Source organism: Hoplias malabaricus, chromosome 11, assembly GCF_029633855.1.
Source record: "Hoplias malabaricus isolate fHopMal1 chromosome 11, fHopMal1.hap1, whole genome shotgun sequence".
Classification (NCBI taxonomy): domain Eukaryota; kingdom Metazoa; phylum Chordata; class Actinopteri; order Characiformes; family Erythrinidae; genus Hoplias; species Hoplias malabaricus.
Window position 1 is genome coordinate 7,922,403 of NC_089810.1, and position 22,375 is coordinate 7,944,777.

The 22,375-nt window shown below is 45.6% G+C and overlaps 1 protein-coding gene across 1 annotated transcript in view; it reads left to right on the plus strand.

The window, feature by feature from the left end:
* Positions 1–1,046: 1,046 nt before the first annotated feature.
* Positions 1,047–22,375, plus strand: part of fkbp16 (FKBP prolyl isomerase 16) — a 105,693-nt gene continuing 84,364 nt past the window's right edge. Inside the window, exons 1-3 of the mRNA XM_066684204.1 lie at positions 1,047–1,584; positions 3,465–3,634; positions 5,484–5,572. Of these exons, the coding sequence (XP_066540301.1) occupies positions 1,047–1,584; positions 3,465–3,634; positions 5,484–5,572 (797 nt within the window). The remainder of the gene's footprint in view (positions 1,585–3,464; positions 3,635–5,483; positions 5,573–22,375) is intronic.

Here is a 22,375-nt window from a genome sequence, read left to right on the forward strand (position 1 = left end):
AGTTCCCAACACTGATATCACTGCCAACCCCAAACATAAAGGAGATATATGTAGAATCCAAAAGCCTTTGGGACATCCATTAATATATTAATCAGTGTAGAGTGGTAATTACTGTATTGTTGTGTATTACAGCTGACGGCTTCTGCACTGTGTACAGTTAGGGGTTTTTGATCTGAGTTAGAGATGAAGAAAATAGGGGCCTGTCTCATCTTGAAATTCCCTGTTGCTCATTGACTCTTCTGCAAAAAAAGGCATGCTGCAAGCCTGGAAAAACCTGTTTGTGTCCAGAGTGCTATCTTAGGTCAAAGTATTCCCTGAGAAGGAGGATATTGTGGCTCAATTACACTGTGTCTCGAGTACATTAACGTCAGTAAATGAAGCACAGACTTGCAAACACATGTCGAATGAAACAAGGCGAAGTGATTGGGCTTCTGCTGCTTGTCCAAACGAAATGACAGCGAGTGCCCAGCGCTGTAAGCCCACGCTTCACAAACCTGGAACAGGGAAAGGCCGTCCCTGCAATCTTATTGGTGGACGTGGTCATGGAAACTGCATTGTGGGACGGCGTGATGAAGTCATTAAGGAGCTTACAGACGTTGGGGCAGATTAGATTTTGCTCTTCTAATCCTGCAGATTACCACCGCAGCACAACCCTCTGACCAACAGGGGCTTCGCTGTACACAGCCTAGCTCCTGCGCACTGATCATTTCTGCTTTTCTTTACCAATCTGGCACATGTGGGCTTAAAGGGACAGTGAAATGACAGCCCCTTGACTTCGCTTGACCGACGAGGAGTAGTCCGCCAGACCCTTGGCCAGGAAAGGGCTTGGTGCCAGCAGGACGGTAAACATACGCTCGGTCTAATGCTATTATTAGATCACGTGTGGACACCACCAGGCTTTAAGAAATACTACAGGCAGTCACTCATGGATACAAGAGCTCCTTGGCCTTAGCGGAGGCACACGGCAGCGGCCAAGCGTCTGTTCCAGATCTCAGAGGTGCTCAAGCTTGGGGAGGAATCTGACCGTCTTGACAAAGCTCCCTCAGATGGTTTCCCTTGCTTCCTGTGCAGAGATGGATCCGGAACCTGGAGAGGTAGAGAACAAAGCTCTGGATCCGGGAGAACCTGAAGTTATACGAAAAAGTTCACTCAATCCACACGATGAGGACAGCAAAGGTTGGCCAAGAGTTCCTCACCACAACCAGCAAGGAAGCAGCGTGGATCTGGAAAACATAGCGGTGGAGTCAGAAAAGGAGATGGAGGAAGAAGAAGAGGTGGACGGAGAGAAGGAGCAAGATAGGGACAGGGAGGAGGGTGCAGGTGGCATCAACGATGAGTATAATGAACTCATCAAAGACAGTACCACACCGACCCAAAACATCCTCATTTCGGAGAACCACAAGGCATTGCAAAGGCTGAGGAAGACCCCCAGCCTTGGAAAAACAGTGCGGTTTTCAGACACAGAGGAAGTGGAGGAAAGAGACAGTGCAGAAGAAAGTCTGTTCCCAGATTATGAGCTTGAGGAATGGACAGCTGCTTGTTTTGAGGAGCTGTTTATGGCGGACAACTGGATCGACATCACGGGTAAGCTGTGTTACACGAGTGCTCCTAGTGATCATTATTATGAGACAAATATGATAATCTTAACTGAATATACATTCAAATGTACGCTCATTGATAAACAAAAAAACACACACATCAATAAACAGTTAGAATTGAATGGAACTTCGTATGAATGATTATATATGTAAGTGATTACAGTATTCGAATGTAAGAATACATTTATCGGGGAAAGCTCGGCAACAGAAAGGAGGCTCTAGTACAGTGTTGGGCTGCCTCAAGCCTGGATACAAAATGAGATACAGTCGGAGGCACACAGGTTCTGTATGGCATCTTGGGGCACACTTGCCCATAGATGTTGCAGCTGGGCCCGTAGATTCTGCTCACACTTAGGTTGCAGAAGCTCACATTCAATTTATTGGTCAATGAGTGTATTTAAAAACATCCCATTGCATACTCCTCAAATACTATGGCTATAGTATATAGTATATAATATAGTATAGAACTATACCCAGAGCGTGCCTGCAGTGCTGCGTTTGAGCTGTTAAAAGGCTCCTGTGCCTAATGTCTCCTGTGCTATCAGCCTCAATCAACCAACATCTGCTGCTCTAAGTATGTCCACACTGGTTAAGTTTGTTCCCAGTGCTGTTTACCTTGGGGTCAGCTTCCTAGGCAGGGATATGGTCCATATGAGCAGCCCACCTGGGTATCAGCACATTTTGTTCACTGATTAAATGTTGACACCACCTCCAGAGTGGAGGATGGGTTAAACATAGGGTCCATGTGGGCATCATGTGAAGCCCATACACTCAAACTCTCTCTAAATTAAGGCAACACACTGTGAGAGTAACCGAGAGTATCTCATACAGGAAGCCCACCTGGGTCCAGCCCTTGGACACACTCAGAAAAGCTGTCACTGTGGTGGTGCCCTCAAGGGTACACCGTCGGTAATGAATTAATTAATTGTACTGTATTCAACACTAACTGTAGATTTTAAAGTTGTGTTGATTTCATACGCTTTGTTTCATCTCCAGGACATTTATTACGTTCTTTTATTTCACACAGTTCTTTAATGAATGATTACAAGTATTCACATGTCCTTCTGGAGAAGAGACTGTAATCACGCTTAAATATGATGGTTCTACCAGGGTTCTTTAGTAAAGAAAATGGTTCTATATAAAGCTTTGAACACTTGAGTAAACATTTGCAGCACGAAGGGGTTCTTCAGATGGATGAGGAATGTGATACAGAGGTTCTACATAGTGCCTTTGATGAAAAGGTTCTATACGGCACCAGAACCAGGGTTCCTCTGTGGATACGATGTCAAGCTTGTTACAGCAGAAGAACCATTTTGGTGCCATATAGTACCCTTTTCTACAAAGTGCTGTATGTATGATGCAAAGAACCCTTTAATCGTGCAAAAGGTCCTTCAGATGTCATTTTCTTTACTAAAGAACCCTTGCAGAACCATCATTTTTAGGAGTGAGCTTTTAGGGAACACAGCTGGCCTTTAACACCACTGTTGTACCTTTAAAGGTACACTACACTGTTTGTACCTGTACAAGACCGAACCCGTATTTCTGACCGTATAAAAACTAATTGAACACAAGTGCATTTTTAATTTTGCAATCTATCAATCAGTCAACACCCAAGCATCGGTTATATACAGTAAATAAAGTGTCAGGAATGTAGGTCACACTGAAGGATATCAGCATCAGGAGGCTTTATCTCGAACGTAACCCGGCCTCCTCCTCAGGGGTTAATGCTATTTTTATTGTGCTACCTGCAGTAGCCCAGTGTAGAAGAACCTGTCCCTCAGTGTACTCCTGTCCTAACCGTGTGCTGAGACACTCCGCTGTCTTTTAATCAACAAGTATTTTAACCGGCCCTTACCCCTCCTCCAGATGACCATCTGCTGATGAAGAAAGTTTTGGAACCGGGTCCTGAACAGGCCCCGTGTCCAGTCTGGGGTCAGGAGGTCACTCTGAGAATGCAGGGAGTGCTGGAGGACAGGACCATGGTGGAAAAGGACTCCAAGCTGGTCTTTGTCATTGGGGAAGGCGATGTCAACCAGGTGAGAACTGAACAAACACATTAACACACACACAAACACACACACACACACAGCTTCCTCCAGAGCACCTGCCAAAGGATATCACCTGACACCTGCTGCATGCAGAGTCCTCTGCAGGGAATATGCCTGTGTTTTCACTTGTCATCTACTGTATATGTTTACACTGCAGTGGAAAGGCGTTTCACTGCTCTGTATTTGGCTCCACATCTGCCTTTTCTTTTTTTGTTTTCCTCTGGTGGACGGACCGAAGAAACAACAACAACACACAGCAGTGTTCAGGCTGGGATTGGTTTGAAATTGTTGCCTGTGCTTGTTTGCTCAGGGCCACGCACAGTCTGCGTGAGAAAATCATGCCTTGGAAAAAAGTCAAGTCCAGCGCAGGGAACTCAGGGGAAGAGGGTCAACAGCAGTAAACTTGAGCAATCGCTGCCTCACAACATTTCACAATTCAGTATTTCATCTGAACTGGGGTCAGATCTCGCATTTGCAACATGTGCACAGTGTATAGTAATAACACCACCAATTATTACAGTCATAACAAGGAGAAGAAGAAAGATAAAAAGGATTAAAAAAAGAATAATTTAAATATATAACAAATCAATTATTTTTTAAAATTTAAAATCAAATGAAATATTAATAAACCATGTTGTACCTTGGGCGGCACGGTGGCGCAGCAGGTAGTGTCTCTGTCACAACTTCAGGGTCCTGGAGGTTGTGGGTTTGAGTCCCACTCCAGGTGACTGTCTGTGAGGAGTGTGGTGTGTTCGCTCTGTGTCTGCGTGGGTTTCCTCCAGGTGACTGTCTGTGAGGAGTGTGGTGTGTTCTCTCTGTGTCTGCGTGGGTTTCCTCCAGATGACTGTCTGTGAGGAGTGTGGTGTGTTCGCTCTGTGTCTGCGTGGGTTTCCTCCAGGTGACTGTCTGTGAGGAGTGTGGTGTGTTCTCTCTGTGTCTGCGTGGGTTTCCTCCAGATGACTGTCTGTGAGGAGTGTGGTGTGTTCTCTCTGTGTCTGCGTGGGTTTCCTCCGGGTGACTGTCTGTGAGGAGTGTGGTGTGTTCTCCCTGTGTCTGTGTGGGTTTCCTCCGGGTGACTGTTTGTAGCTTTAATATACCTGTACTGTACCTTTTTATTCAACAATGTGCAATGTACAGAAGTTAGTGTGAAGTTTAACTGCTCCCTTGGTGTCTGACGGCAGTGTGACCCTGTAAAAACAAAAGAGACATGGTCCCTGTCTTACTGTGAGCCAATAAAAAAGAGCAGAGTGAAGAATTCAGCCCTCAGAGCATCAGTGAGGTCAGGTGCTGATGTTGGGTGATTACCTGTGGAGCACAAATGTCACTCACCTGGTAGGGCTTTGAACTCCATCACTCCAGAGAACACAGTTCCTGCTTCACGGGTCAGTGCTGGGGGAAGACACTAGAGCATGGTGATGTTAAAACAACTGTAGGTAAGGTTTAGCATCTTTACTCTTTGGCTCCCACTCACTTTTAAAGCACTGTCCTGAAGACAACGGGGAAGGGGTGGGGGTGTTGTTTCCTACCATCTCCAAAAATTACATAGTGCAGTTTCTGTAGTTCTGAGCTGGAAGTAGCAATTGCAGAGGCTTTGTTCTCCCTGTTACAGAAACTGACATTTTAAGGTATGAACACAACCTAGAGTTGCTTTAACCTCATGTGCAGCAGCTCCAGATCCTCCCGAATTAAAATATTCTAAAGTACATCTATTAACATGAGCAGATGTAGTGTAAACTCCACCAGGTTACAGCTAGATTTATTTCCAAACCTGTTGATGATGTGTAACTGAAACTGCTCCACACTGAAAGTCTCCCTCTGTCATCTGTGTTGTGTGCAGGCTTTAGAGGAGTGTGCCATCTCAATGAAGAAGGAGGAGATCGCATTACTGCTGGCTGACTCCCAGTACACCTATGGACTTCTGGGAAGGTAGGAGGGGTTTGTACACTGCTCCACAGCCTAGCAGCTCAAATCCACTTGTTGAGCCTGCAGTAGATGTAGATATTTTAACTCTAACGATGCCGGTATCCTGCTGCGTGTTGAAGATCTGTCATGACACTGGTCAGAGTGATGTGGCATCAATCTTCACACAGTGGGACAAAGTCCTTTTGTACCTGTTGCTGTCAGAGCCAATGGGCTAAGCCCAGTCTCTTGCTAAATGGAGCGTGAATAGCAGCAGATGGCCTCCCACCCAACACTATTCAGACACCGGCCAGAGGTTCCTGCCCCTCCCCCTTAGGCACAGGGGACCCGTGCTCCAATTTCAGCCAACGGTTGTTTTACCACCCTCTGTTAAATGAGCAAACGCCCAGCGAATGTCACACTGACTATACTTTTCATGGCCTTTTGAGTCAGGTGGCAGATCTATGACCTGCTGTACACACACTTACATTTAAATCAAGTGATGGACAGATATGCCGTGTATCCAACAGTGCACACACACACACACATACAAAATGAACCACCTCCCAAATCAAACCTGCCCTGTTGGGGTTCTGTGAGGGTCCTGACCATTGAAGAACAGGGTGAAGGGGTTAGAAAGTATGCAGATCAACAGAAGGACTACAGTTTCAGATCAGTTTAGGACTATAGTCCTGCAGAGCGACCTGTGTGGGCAGTGGAGCTGACAGAAAGGACAGTGAGTGCAGAAACAAGGAGGACATTTAAGATGTGTCCTCCCACATGAACATCGCAAGTGGACTTCTAGGTGGACGTACGGTCCAGAACTCAGTGTAGGGTACAGTCTCTTTAAAGTGCTCAGTGGATTTGTGTATATTCTCTGACAGAGGGGTGTGAGAAGCTTTCACATTTAAGCTTTTAGCTGTTTATTGTGCTGTACATTAGTGTAAGAAAAGTGAGGGCGAAATAAAACACTACACATTAGGTTGAGGTTTGAGGTACTCTGAGTTTTCTTTAAAATATTTGTTCTTAAATTTTTGTAAAACGTACAAAGGCCTCACACTTGCCTTAAATTTGAGTTGAGTTTAATGAGTCTGTCAAATTATTATATTATATTTATACAGGGGCGGCACGGTGGTGCAGCAGGTAGTGTCACAGTCACACAGCTCTTCGATTCCCACTGCGAGTGACTGTCTGTGAGGAGTGTGGTGTGTTCTCCCTGTGTCTGCTTGGATTCCCACTGCGAGTGACTGTCTGTGAGGAGTGTGGTGTGTTCTCCCTGTGTCTGCGTGGGTTTCCTCCGGGTGACTGTCTGTGAGGAGTGTGGTGTGTTCTCCCTGTGTCTGCGTGGGTTTCCTCTGGGTGACTGTCTGTGAGGAGTGTGGTGTGTTCTCCCTGTGTCTGTGTGGGTTTCCTCCGGGTGACTGTCTGTGAGGAGTGTGGTGTGTTCTCCCTGTGTCTGTGTGGGTTTCCTCCAGGTGACTGTCTGTGAGGAGTTGGTGTGTTCTCCCTGTGTCTGTGTGGGTTTCCTCTGGGTGACTGTCTGTGAGGAGTGTGGTGTGTTCTCCCTGTGTCTGTGTGGGTTTCCTCCGGGTGACTGTCTGTGAGGAGTGTGGTGTGTTCTCCCTGTGTCTGTGTGGGTTTCCTCCGGGTGACTGTCTGTGAGGAGTGTGGTGTGTTCTCCCTGTGTCTGTGTGGGTTTCCTCCGGGTGACTGTCTGTGAGGAGTGTGGTGTGTTCTCTCTGTGTCTGGGTGGGTTTCCTCTGGATGCTCCGGTTTCCTCCCACAGTCCAAAAACACACGTTGGTAGATGGATTGGCGACTCGAAAGTGTCCGTAGGTGTGAGTGAATGTGTGTGTGTGTGTGTCTGTGGTGCCCTGTGAAGGACTGGCGCCCCCTCCAGGGTGTATTCCCGCCTTGCGCCCAATGATTCCAGGTAGGTTCTGGACCCACCGCAACCCAGAACTGGATAAGCACTTACAGATAATGATTGAATGAATGAATGAATTAATCCATTTTTTATGGTCATTTACTTTTATCCTGTTTTCTCTCAGATGCAGGTTTAACTTTACATCAGGTTCTGTTCTTTTTTTACGGTTATAAATGTGTTATTTACAAACTGCCTCCTGAAGAAAAGCAATGCCGTGTTTTGAGAAAGACCTTAAGAAAATAATTAAGACTTTGTTAAGACAATATTTAATAAATCCTTAAGATCCTTAAGAAAATTCTTATGAACTTCTCAGTGTTTATCTGATATTATTAAGATGCTTTGTAAGTTTTTCCCTTAGAAAGGTTTTTGTGAATCTGGGCCCAGACCTGGATTGTTGAACTCTCCAAATAGCTGTGAATATGTGGCTCTTCTGCAGTTCTCTTATGTCCCACATTTGGCCTTCGATGGTGGCATTGACTCAGAGTGAGTTTGGCTGCTTCAACTCAGCCACAGCTCCTCTTTATATGGGCCGGATATCAGGTGTGCCATGGAGCAAATCTGATCTAAATCCCAAACAACGTTTACCAGCGCTGTAACTGAGCCGTAAGAGCTGAACTCGAGACAGATTTGGCCCAAAAGTGTCTGCCATCTGTGTCTATTTTAACTGCATCTGCTTCATATCACACTGTTCAGAACGGTCTCAGCTCTGAGCTTCGTTTGACCAGAGATCATTGCGTCCTAAAGCTGAACAGTGAGGTTTTAAAAGCTCTTCAACTCTCTGTGAAAATGCACCATCGCTCCCGAGTGAGCATCGATCAGTTCCACAGAGAACAGAGAGGGACTCTGAGTCAGATTTGAGTGGGGGATCATTCTCAGCGCTGCAGTGACACTGACGTGGTGGTGGTGTGTTAGTGTGTGTTGTGCTGGTGTAGAGTGGATCAGACACAGCAGGCGCTGCTGGAGTTGGAATGAATGCATTACAGCGTGTAATCGCAGAACTAGAAAGTGCTCCTCTGTGGTTTTAATGTTATGTCCAATGCATGCTGGGCACTTTAGATGTCATATCATTATCATATCAGCTGATTCATCCACTATATCATCGCCACAGATCTTTTACAAAACCGGCTCCATGCACTTGATCCTTTCACGGTGAGGTTCTTAAAGGAACCTCAGGGGAACCTTACAGACCCCAGCATGGTCCATATTTTTATTCAGTCCTAGACTGAGTGACAGAGTTAGTTCTGCTGTTGCAGGCCTCGCAAATCCAAGCCTGGGCCATGCTGTTCCCTAATCGTGAGAGTACTGTGTGTGGTCAGGCCTTGTTTTCTTGCCCCTCACACACATGTGTGTGTGTGTGTGTGTGTGTCTCTGTGCGTGTTTGTGTGGCAGAGACTCAGAGAGGGCTCCAGAGTGATTGTTAGGCTCGGCTGAAGCAGAACAGAGCCAGGCGCTGTTGGGACGTGCTCCCGAGTGGCGCTCTCGCCGGCCCTGTTATGAAGCACCTCCTTAGGGAGCGAGCCAGTCGGGTGGAGGCAGCCAGATCCAGAGCTAATGGTTGTTTTTAATGCTGCTGATTAGGGCTCTATGCAGGAGAGTCAAATTTAGCCCGGTCTCGGAGGTAGAGCTCACAGGCTTCTCACCAGACGTTAAAAGGGTGACAGCAAAGCCACTGTGACAACATGTCCTCCCAGGGCCTTCGAGTGGGGACAATAAAAGAAAACAGGACATGAAACATATACACGTCTCTGTGTGAGAAGCTCCCGTATACTTCTTCATAGACGTAGCTTCAAAAGCTTGTTGTTGTTGTTGAAGCATGTCCAGATCACTGTATCCAGTCATGCAGATGATTTGTTGTCAGTGACACCACCTCTGAGTGTGAAGTGTTAAAATACGATGACCATACGTCTTCTTTTCTCCAGAGATGTCCTCTTTTTGGGACCTAAAATATACACACAGCCTGGATTTCAGTTTTGCAGTCAGCTTTATTTACCCCATTTCCCCTTTGCACTTGACAATAAGTGGGTTTTCTTTGATTATAAACTGAAACAAAGTGTTACTGTTTAGGGCCAAAATGTTGAATGGAAAGGAATAAAAGTACAGACATTTGTTAGTTGTCTTTTTAAGGTTTTTTTTTTTTTTCCATTCAACAACATAGTAGCCTTGTTATGGATGCGTTTGTCGACTATTTACACCCCACCCCACCACCATCCAGATGTTTGTCTGCCCCATGGCACCACCCTGCCCCAAGTGCCCACTTATTTGAAAACCAGAATACGGTCACCTTAGTTAAATTAATAAAAAGGACACGGGGTAGTGCAGAGACTTCCACAGCTCGGCTTGATTAGGCTCGTCTGCAAAGGGAAGTGGCACTTGAAGATAAATGTAATCACCAGTAACTTGTTTTCCGTGCTCGTCTGGGACACTTTTGTGGGAACGGCGCTGTGGAAAGCGGAAAGGTTTTTCTTGGGAGTATGGAGGGAAGAAAGGGAGCGAGTGATGGATGGAGAAAGCAAGACAGAATCTCATTTAATCACTCTCCAGGAGCAGGGGCACGCATTGATTGAGCCCTGTCGGTAGCCTGTTACAGACAGACCCGGCTCCTCTGAGGGCACTTCAGTCCTTTTAGCGTTCGACGTCTCCAGACGGGGTGTATCAGCCGACCTGGAGAGAGCAGGCGATGGTCCTCCCTCTTTCAGTGTCTCACACTCTCTAACTCTCTCTCTCTCTCGCCCAAGTCCGCAAGACAGGGTTTCAAAAGGTGCTTTTATTATGTTATATTATATTTATCGTAGTAGCCTTCGGAGGGCCAATAATATTCTCCTGAATCTAACAGTTATGCCATCGGAGTGTGACATGCAGCGCATCAGGAAGGAAAACATGCAGTTTAACAGGGCACTAGCACTGGACCACAACCTATAGACTAAACACCACCACACACACAAACACACGCTAACAAGACTAAACACCATCACACACACACACACACGCTAACAAGACTAAACACCACCACACACACAAACACACGCTAACAAGACTAAACACCACCACACACACAAACACACGCTAACAAGACTAAACACCATCACACACACACGCTAACAAGATTAAACACCATCACACACACACACACACACTAACAAGACTAAACACCATCACACACACACACACACACGCTAACAAGATTAAACACCATCACACACACACGCTAACAAGATTAAACACCATCACACACACGCTAACAAGACTAAACACCATCACACACACACGCTAACAAGACTGAACACCATCACACACACACGCTAACAAGACTAAACACCATCACACACACGCGCTAACAAGACTGAACACCATCACACACACGTGCTAAAAAGACTAAACACCATCACACACACACGCTAACAAGACTAAACACCATCACACACACACACTAACAAGACTGAACACCATCACACACACGTGCTAAAAAGACCAAACACCATCACACACACACGCTAACAAGACTAAACACCATCACACACACATGCTGACAAGACTGAACACAATCAAACACACACACACTAACAAGACTAAACACCACCACACACACGCTAACAAGACTAAACACCATCACACACACACGCTAACAAGACTAAACACCATCACACACACACGCTAACAAGACTAAACACCATCACACACACGCGCTAACAAGACTGAACACCATCACACACACGTGCTAAAAAGACCAAACACCATCACACACACACGCTAACAAGACTAAACACCATCACACACACATGCTGACAAGACTGAACACAATCAAACACACACGCTAACAAGACTAAACACCACCACACACACGCTAACAAGACTAAACACCATCACACACACGCTAACAAGACTAAACACCATCACACACACACGCTAACAAGACTAAACACCATCACACACACGCGCTAACAAGACTGAACACCATCACACACACGTGCTAAAAAGACTAAACACCATCACACACACACGCTAACAAGACTAAACCCCATCACACACACACACTAACAAGACTGAACACCATCACACACACGTGCTAAAAAGACCAAACACCATCACACACACACGCTAACAAGACTAAACACCATCACACACACATGCTGACAAGACTGAACACAATCAAACACACACACACTAACAAGACTAAACACCACCACACACACGCTAACAAGACTAAACACCATCACACACACGCTAACAAGACTAAACACCATCACACACACACGCTAACAAGACTAAACACCATCACACACACGCGCTAACAAGACTGAACACCATCACACACACGTGCTAAAAAGACCAAACACCATCACACACACACGCTAACAAGACTAAACACCATCACACACACATGCTGACAAGACTGAACACAATCAAACACACACGCTAACAAGACTAAACACCACCACACACACGCTAACAAGACCAAACACCATCACACACACACGCTAACAAGACTAAACACCATCACACACACATGCTGACAAGACTGAACACAATCAAACACACACGCTAACAAGACTAAACACCACCACACACACGCTAACAAGACTAAACACCACCACACACACGCTAACAAGACTAAACACCATCACACACATGCTAACAAGACTAAACACCATCACACACACACGCTAACAAGACTAAACACCATCACACACACGCGCTAACAAGACTGAACACCATCACACACACGTGCTAAAAAGACTAAACACCATCACACACACACGCTAACAAGACTAAACACCATCACACACACACGCTTACAAGACTGAACACCATCACACACACGTGCTAAAAAGACCAAACACCATCACACACATACGCTAACAAGACTAAACACCATCACACACACATGCTGACAAGACTGAACACAATCAAACACACACACACTAACAAGACTGAGCACCATCACACACACGCTAACAAGACTAAACACAATCACACACACACGCTAACAAGACTGAACACCATCACACACACACTAACAAGACTATACAGCATCACACACACATGCTAACAAGACTAAACACCATCAAACACACACACACACACTAACAAGACTAAACACCATCACACACACACGCTAATAAGACTAAACACCATCACACACACACGCTAATAAGACTAAACACCATCACACACACACGCTAAGAAGACTAAACACCATCACACACACACTAACAATACTAAACACCACCACACACACACGCTAACAAGACTAAACACCATCACACTCACACGTGAACGTGACTAATCACCACACACACACGATAACCAGACCAAACACCATCACACACACACGCTAACATGACTAAACACCATCACACTCACACACTAACATGACTAAACTAAACACCACCACACAAACACGCTAACAAGACTAAACAACATCTCACACACATGCTAACATGACTAAACCCCATCACACACACCCTCTAACAAGACTAAACACCATCACACACACATGCTAACAAGGATTAGCACCATCACACACAAACATGCTAACAAGACTAACACCATCACACACACTCAAACAAATGTAAATACCATCACACGCTCACACACACATATACACACACACACACACACACACACACTAACAAATCTATACTAACAAACCATCATACACGCTAAACACCATCACACACACTAACAAAGCTAAACACCATCACACACATGCCAATAAGGCTAAACACCATCACACACACACACACACTGATAAAAGCTCCAGGGCAAAACTAAAGACGACCACATGTCTCTAGGTTCATGTGAGATTCGGAAATTCTGTGTATTTGGTTCTGGATTTTCCCTTTGGTCCATGTTCAATGAGTAAGGTTTAATTTCAGGTTTTAACGGAGATGAAATCTGGGATTTCCTGCGCGCTAAAAAACATCCAGCGGAAAACGGGGAAGAAGTAAACCAAGACAACACTGTGTTCAGATGTTTCTGGAAAGGCTTTTAGATTAATGTTGATGCTGTGAACGTCATGATGCTGCGGAAATCCCATGACGCTTTTCAAACAGTACCTACAGTGAATGACTCACTAATGGCCTGGGAAATGCGATAGTAGCTTACCACACACACACACACACACACACACACACGGTCAGCATAAATGTACTCCCACCTATAAACAGCTATAAAAATCATAGACGGGTACAAAATTCAAGTCCACACTCTCTCCACTCCACTGACCGCAGGAGCACTTTGTATTTCTTCACTCACAGACTATAGGCCATGTGTTGCTCTGCATACTTTGTTTGCCCCATTTCTCCCTGTTCTTCAGCGCTTAGGACTGTCAAATGACTACCTCGGAGCGGGTAGACTATTTTATGCATGGTGGATCATTCTCAGCGCTGCAGTGACACTGACGTGGTGGTGGTGTGTTAGTGTGTGTTGTGCTGGTGTAGAGTGGATCAGACACAGCAGTGCTGCTGGAGTTTTTAAACCCTGTGTCCACTCTCTGTCCACTCTGTGAGACACTCCTCCCTCGTTGGTCCACCTTGTAGATGTAAAGTCAGAGACAGCAGCTCATCTGTCGCTGCACAGTGTGTGTCGCTCGTTCTCTAGTCCTTCATCAGTGACACAGGACGCTGTCGGCTGGATGTTTTTTGTCGGTGGACTGTTCTCAGTCCAGACACTGAGGGGGTTAAAAACTGTAATCATGTTACAGAGATAGGAAACTGTAGCGTTAGTCTTGCTGAAGGAATCTAACAGGTTGGTTACTCATGGCATCATATTTCCACTTCCTGTATTCCAAAATAAAAGCCCTCGGCTTTTGTAATTGCGGATTCATGTAATTATTATTTAAATTCTGATGGAGCGGCCGCTGCTGCAAAATACACATCTTCTGCACAGAAGATAATGGTGCCTCTCTCACACTAAAGAGAGTGTGTTCTGGGCAGATTACGAGGAGGTCATTACCAGCTCGTACAGAGAGAACACATCCTCCCTGTTGTTCCTGGCAGAGGATACGTCCAGCTCAGTGATCCCTGCTGTGGAGGCCAATGTATATTTACTCAGACGCAGACACATGTCATATAATGTCCCAGGCAAACCCCGGATGGCCTTTGTAACATGAACTGGAATGAACTCACGCCATATCAACACACTCTGCTTAGGATGGAGCCAACCCCATGGGAACAGGCCAACAACAAATACAAGGGGAACTGAAGTGAGTGATCTAATAGTTTTGGCAGTGCAGCCTTCTGCAAACACAGCTAGCAGCCCTTTGGGTTTCATCCTAGCACTCAGTGTTGGCGACCTGCCCTAAGAGTGACCCTTGGTCAGGTGCTGAAAGCTGGACACACAAGAATGCTTTGTGAGAGGCTGAGTGGAGGGCAGACAGAAAGGTCAAATGTCAGGAGGGTTTTACTGATACCCTGCCTCTTATAGGCTGCATTTCACTCCACAGGGTCCCTAAGGAGTGCCCTTGTGTTCCTTACACACTAATCACGTGATATCAGCTAAGGAAACTTCAGCTGGGTAAATTCCTGCAACGTTATCGAGTAATAAACAGGGTTATTCTGAAGTAAGCTTTGGTACTTTTCCACTGCATGGTACCTACTCGTCTCGGCTCAGGTTTTTGCTTTTCCACTAAGCAACTCTGGGTCCTGGTTCTGGAAGCGGGTTCTTGTTTAGCGGCTGTTCTCTCGTGGTTCAGAGCGAGTCGAGTAGGGACTAAACCGTGGCGTGTAAACCTTGCAGAGCGCTGATTGTCCAGAGAGAGTCGTCACTCTACGCCACGCAACGCAGACGACCAGCACCAACTCTCCATCTGTAAAATCTCCAGCTGCAGCAGAGATCACATTTGTTTTTATCCGACTCACGACGGCAGCTCGTAAAATGACGCCGTGGTCTTTTGAAGAGGTTCAAACGCTCCTTGGATCGGTGGCCGACGAAAGAATCCAGACAGGGTCTGAGTCTCACTGATAGAGGAGGGAGTGAAGGGGGTCCATTTTGTCTGATCTCACAGAAGAGCTACTGCAGCACACACTGCACTGACCTGTGTGTTCTGACCCAGATATATCAGAGCAGCATTAACCCTTTCAGCAGTGTGCTCTGTGTACTGTACTACTTTATATTACTTTGTTACAGGAAAATGAACACACAGCATGAGAACCCCTGGGCACCGAGCTGTTACATACCCGTATGTAACACCAGAGGATGGCTTCACTGCAGAAACAGAAACACTTCCAAGGAACTGTGATAAGAAGAAGTGCAAACAGATCAGACCTTTGTGCAAACAGTAGCGAGAGAGAGAGAGAGAGAGAGAGAGAGAGAGAAATGCTGTTACTCAGCCAAGTGATGAGTCTATGCATTGCTTGGTTTTAAATCAACAAACACACACACACACACACACACACACACACAGCATTTGTGACTTCGCTCTTTTGCCAAGTCTTGAGAAACAGCAGATTGACATCAGAGAATAAAGTGGCAGTGGGCCATATTTGTTTGTCTTAGAAAAGATGACTCCAAATCCCAGAGGCTCCGCTCAAACCTTGTTTTCTTTCCACCGCTGCACGTGTGTCTCAGCCCTTTCACTTTGGTCGGAGTGGGATCATTTTCACTGTGGATTACCATCAGGAATCATTTGGAATTTATAGCTGTGTCCGGATGGAAATAGACAAAGGGAAAGTGTGGCCTAATGCTTAGAGAAGCAGGCTTGGGACTGGAAGGTTGCTGGTTCGATTCCCACAATCAGAATGGAAATTGGGGGCAGGGATTGAAGGAACAGCACTTTTAAACCCTGTGTCCACTCTCTGTCCACTCTGTGAGACACTCCTCCCTCGTTGGTCCACCTTGTAGATGTAGAGTCAGAGACAGTAGCTCATCTGTCGCTGCACAGTGTGTGTCGCTCGTCCTCTAGTCCTTCATCAGTGACACAGGACGCTGTCGGCTGGATGTTTTTGGTTGGTGGACTGTTCTCAGTCCAGACTCTGAGGGGTTAAACCTGGTGAAAGAAAGACTTGTGGTGTTTATTGTTGGATATCGTTGTTGTGGAGCATAATCACACACTCACCCTGTCACTCACTCACACACACATAGTCACTCACACACTCACACCTGTGGACTATAACACACACATAGTCACTCACATACTCACCCTGTTACTCACACACACACACACACACACACACAAAGTCACTCAAACATTCATCCTGTCACACACACCCACAGTCACTCACTCACACACACGTGGATAATTTCAAATTCATATTCACATTGAATAAAAATGACTGGAAATAAATTGATATAAGTTGGTCTATCTATCACAAAAGAGGCCTGGTATAATCTCCCTGTGTGCGTGTGTGTGTGTGTGTGTGTGTGTGTGTTTGTTTGTTGGTGTGTAAGCTGTGACACTGGCTGTGTGCTGTTGATTTATGAGAATGCGAGAGACAGTTAGCTGCAGAACAGTGACGCACAAATGCATCACCCTGTGCGTGTACTGCGTCTGGGTGTGTGTGCGTGTGCGTCTGGAGAGACAAAGATGTGTGTCTGGGTGTGTAAATGTATCTGTGTGTTTTGGCACAGAGGCAAGAGATCTCAGAGGCATGTGTGACTCAGAATGGATGACCAATGCTGGCCAATGGTCAACACCCTTTAGACCTAGAGTCTAGTCATTAAGGGCTTTCTGAAAGATGCTCAGCTACATGTATTAACACACACCTCTTGCACATGGTTGTGTGTGTATGTGAGTGTGTTTACAACCAGGCATTCATACACACGGGGACATGGGAAATAATGCCGTGGAAAATTACTATCAATTTCTGATTTGGTGGAAGTGTATGTGGGAGGGACCTGAGGGTTGTGTGTAAAATTCATTCATTCATTGTCTGCAGTCCTTATCCAGTTCAGGGCGGTGGTGGGTTCGGAACCTACCCGGAATCACTGGGCGCCTGTTACTCACACACACACACACACACACACACAAAGTCACTCAAACATTCATCCTGTCGGAACAGGTTCGGAACCTACCCGGAATCACTGGGCGCTCACTGGTAGGTAGGAACACACCCTGGAGGGGGCTGTCGCAATAACCGCAATATGTTAGTACCATGATACTGACCCGCCAACCGCAAGGAATGGCAAGAACCGTCTCTACCACGATGTAAACATGGTAAACTTTGGTGTGTGTGTGTGTGTGTGTGTGTGTGTGTGTGTGTAATGAATGTTAAATAAATTAGTTTAAAAGTCATTAAAATGTTAGGAGTGTAATTTTGCCCAACTGTTGGCATCTGAACGGCTGAGTGTCAGTCTTCGTTTTATAAAATGGACACAACGGCAGCAACTCGGTCAAAACCCAAATGCAGTTTCGTGAGTTTGGGAGCATTTCAGCTTTCAACCAAATGAAAGGGGAGAGCCAGGCGACTCGGACGAGACAATGTGCAAAACCTGTTCCAGAAAAGTAGCTGTGAAATGGAGAAATGTGAATTTGAGTGTCATCTGGCTTTCTGTAATCCAACTATTGAAGCCCAACTACCTCCAGCAGCACTGAGTCATGGAGCAGCCTCAAAAGGAACCGTTCAGGCCGGTTCCTGGTGACAGTGAGGAGCGTAGTGCTAGAATGAGGATGAATTAATTTGGGACGGTTATATCGCATATCACAGTGTTGAACCTTTGAGGCGGCACCAGTCCCTCACAAGGCCACACACACTCACACATTCACTCACACCTACGGACACTTTTGAGTCGCCAATCCACCTACCAACGTGTGTTTTTGGACTGTGGGAGGAAACACACCACACTCCTCACAGACAGTCACCTGGAGGAAACCCACACAGACACAGGGAGAACACACCACACTCCTCACAGACAGTCACCCGGAGGAAACCCACGCAGACACAGGGAGAACACACCACACTCCTCACAGACAGTCACCCGGAGGAAACCCACGCAGACACAGGGAGAACACACCACACTCTTCACAGACAGTCACCCGGAGGAAACCCACGCAGACACAGGGAGAACACACCACACTCTTCACAGACAGTCACCCGGAGGAAACCCACGCAGATACAGGGAGAACACACCACACTCTTCACAGACAGTCACCCGGAGGAAACCCACACAGACACAGGGAGAACACACCACACTCTTCACAGACAGTCACCCAGAGGAAACCCACGCAGACACAGGGAGAACACACCACACTCTTCACAGACAGTCACCCGGAGGAAACCCACGCAGACACAGAGAGAACACACCACACTCTTCACAGACAGTCACCCGGAGGAAACCCACGCAGACACAGGGAGAACACACCACACTCCTCACAGACAGTCACCCGGAGCAGGACTCACCCACAACTTCCAGGAACCTGGAGCTGTGTGACAGTGACACCTACCTGTGTGCAAAGTCATTACTCAAATTCTGGAGGCAGTCTACTTTTGAGGCAGAATTGGTTGCCAGCCAAAAGGCAGCATTGAGCATGATTGATTTGCACATGTCGGGCGGAGAGTTTCAAATACTTGAAATACTACACCACTTAGACTGCTGTGGTTGCCTGCTCTGACTGGCAGAAATGTCACCTCAAGAAATCATTGTGCAATGGAGCTTCCTTGTCTCAGGCAGTGAGTAAATCGCCTGGTCACGTCTCTTATAGTTCGAACGTTCAAAGAAGTGTTCTCACACAGCACAAGAAACTGACCTTGGTTTAGCTCAATCCAGACCGAGACCACCTGTTTTTGTTGGAAGAACTTTAAGTCCTTTGGTCCAGACCATGGTCTGAGGCACCTTTCACACCAGCTATTTTGGTTTGGACCAAACTGAGAAGTCCAGAACAAACACATGTGAAAGCAGCATAAGACATTTACACAGTACTATGGTTCATACAGAAACCTAGGATTTGTTTAATTTGGGACCTGGCATTACAGCGAATCTTCTCCATCAGTGTAAGATGGAATATTGTTGGTTTAATCTGCACATGTGTCTCTCCCAATCTACCATCTCCTACAATGTTTACAGCTTTATGCTTTGCTTGTTGCTGGTAAGCTCCTGTCTTATCTCCAGCATCAAGATGATTGCCACTGTACCATGACCAGTGTCCTCTCTCCACTTCTGCTTTTATTTTCAGAAATTCTCCACTGTTCTGTGAGAACTGGGAAAGAAAAATCTCTAGTTCTCTGTAGCTTGTTTTCCATGACGGTCAAAGACCGGTTTGTCCTAAACCCAAAGAGATGTAGAGCAGCCAAACAGCAATTACTCACGTAGAAGGAAAAGTGGTCGGGTAAATTGTTACTTCAGTAAAAGTATAAAGTAGCAAAGCACAACTGAATCCGATAACACGAGGAAGAAGATAAAAACAGATACAGGAAGGAAGTACCATTTAAGGAATGGGGAGGAGAGGACCATGAAATGGTGGAGAAAGACCATGTAAACAAGCACACATGGCCAAGCAAACAAGAGCAGAACAGCAAGGAAACAAGGGCAAGATCAAGCACAGGAGGCCAACAAAGAGATCTATTTTTAGCCTAGATGCATAACCCAGATCTTCTAGAGTCTACCTGGCTGGAATTACTGCTTAACTGGGGTGTCATATATTTAAAGTTTCTTCTTTTTCCACTTACAACAGCAGTCCAGCTCCAGCTGTTGATTTGTTGATTGTTTTTAAACCGTTTTAATGAAACAACCTATCATTTATTTATATTATTTACAATAGGAATGAACAGGGTTGTGTGCAAAATTTATTCATTCATTGTCTGTAACCCTTATCACATTCAGGGTCGCAGTGGGTCCGGGTCCGGAGCCTACCTGGAATTATTGGGCACAAGACGGGAACACACTCTGGAGGGGGCGCCAGTCCTTCACAGGGTGACACACACTCACACATTCACTCACACACTCACACAACACTAGTAATAACTAAACACCCACATGGATACTATAGCAATCACTTGGCAATAGTCTTGCAACTATCTGGGGCCATAGCAACCTTGAAGCAGCCTAGCAACCACCTGAAATACCACAGCAATTCATGCAAAGGTTTGTGGATTTCACCTGATAAGACTGAAAAATACACCAGGAACACTCTAGACAAAATATTGGGATATTGTTGTGGAAATTTGATTGAATGCTTTCTCAAGGGAATCAACGAGGTCAAGTGCTGATATCAGATACTTGGTTCTGCCCTAGCAACCACCTGGAATCCTTAAAGACTAATTACATCCGACCTGTGAGTTCACTGTTGCAGTCAGAGTCTGAATCACTGCCAGTAGTTTAGATGTAAGAGCTCTCAGAGGCTCAGTGTATAACAACAGGAAGAAGGGAAAGAGGATGCAGTAAAAGGAGTCGCTGCTTCTCAGTAATAATCTGCTGTGACATGACGCTACTTCAGCTCGTCTTGTTCTTCCAAGAAACAGTCGTGTGTGTGCACTACAGTTCTAGAGGAGGTGATGAGGCTTTAGTCTGGTTACTGACTATGGAGCTGATTCCACTTAGAACCCCATAGTATCTCATCACAGGGCACAGAATCTGCTTTCCTCACTTGGTCTGCTACAGTAAGTAAAATTTAAAATATGAGCAGATAAGCGCTGGTGGTTAAGTGTCACTGACAATTATAAGAATCAGGTGTTGCAGTTTGCAATGGAATAAAAAATGTACTGACACAAGAACTTAAAGGCAACATTCATGATTGTAATAATTATATTTAAAAAAAAAAAAAATCTCCTCTCCATGTGCTGCTCTACAGTCGGTTTGCACTCGAAACTGCTTTAATGTGTTTACGAAGCTCCAATGTCTGTAAATGAGTAAAAAAAAACAAAGCGTCTGGGACCGGTGCTAGGCATTCTCTCTCTCTGCTCACCCCTTAGCAGACACATACCATATCACAGCAATCAGCATAGCAACCGTCTAGACCATTGTAGTAAACATCTGAAATATCATATCAGCTGCCCTAGTAACCACCTGAAAAACCTGAAGCAATTGCCATTGCAACCACACATAGGATATCTCAGAAACCACCTTAAATACCATGGCAACCACATGGAATATCTTAACGCCTAAAATACCCTAGTAGCCTTAACAAACACCTGAGCCTTAGCAGAAATAGCATAGCCACTGCTATGACAACCACCTGGTATATCTTAGTAACCATCTGAAATATCTTAGCCACCACTTACAATACCTTATCTACATAAGCAACCTCCTGGGCCACATTAGCAGCCACCTGGAGCACCATAGCAACTGCCATACCAACCACCAAGAATATCTTAGCAGATACATTAAATGCCATAGCAACTGCCCTAGCCATCACCTGGGACATCACATAAAATACTTTAGCCATTACCTTGGTAACTACCACTTGGGACTCCTTAACAGCAACCAGAAATACCATAGCAACCATCTACATGAAATACAGTAGAAACTGCCATAGCAACCACCTTAGCTGCCACTGGAACTAAACTAGCAACTGCCTAACAACCACCTGGGAATATCTTAACACCACCGAAAACACCTTATCAATTACCAAAGCAATCACTTAAAATATCTTAGCAACTACATGAAATACCATAGCAACTGATATAGCAACCACCTTGTGCACCTTAGCTGCCACTTCAAATATAATAACAACTGTCATAGCAACCAACTGAGACACTTTAGCAGCATCCCATCTCTAAAAATCAGGCTTTTAATGGCATTAACCACACCTATTGAACTGAATGGTGATGATTGTTGCAAAAACCTGTAAATAAACTCAGATATTTCACCAGTGAAACAAGAAAGGAAGAAGGACAGGTTTATTCTACTGTGTGAGCGTGAGAGTCATGATCACAGCTTAATGAGATGTAAGCGTGGGCAGCATGTCCTTCTGAATCCAATGTGCATACGCAGCACACAAGAGGAAGCACTGTGTCCATACGGACTAGTAC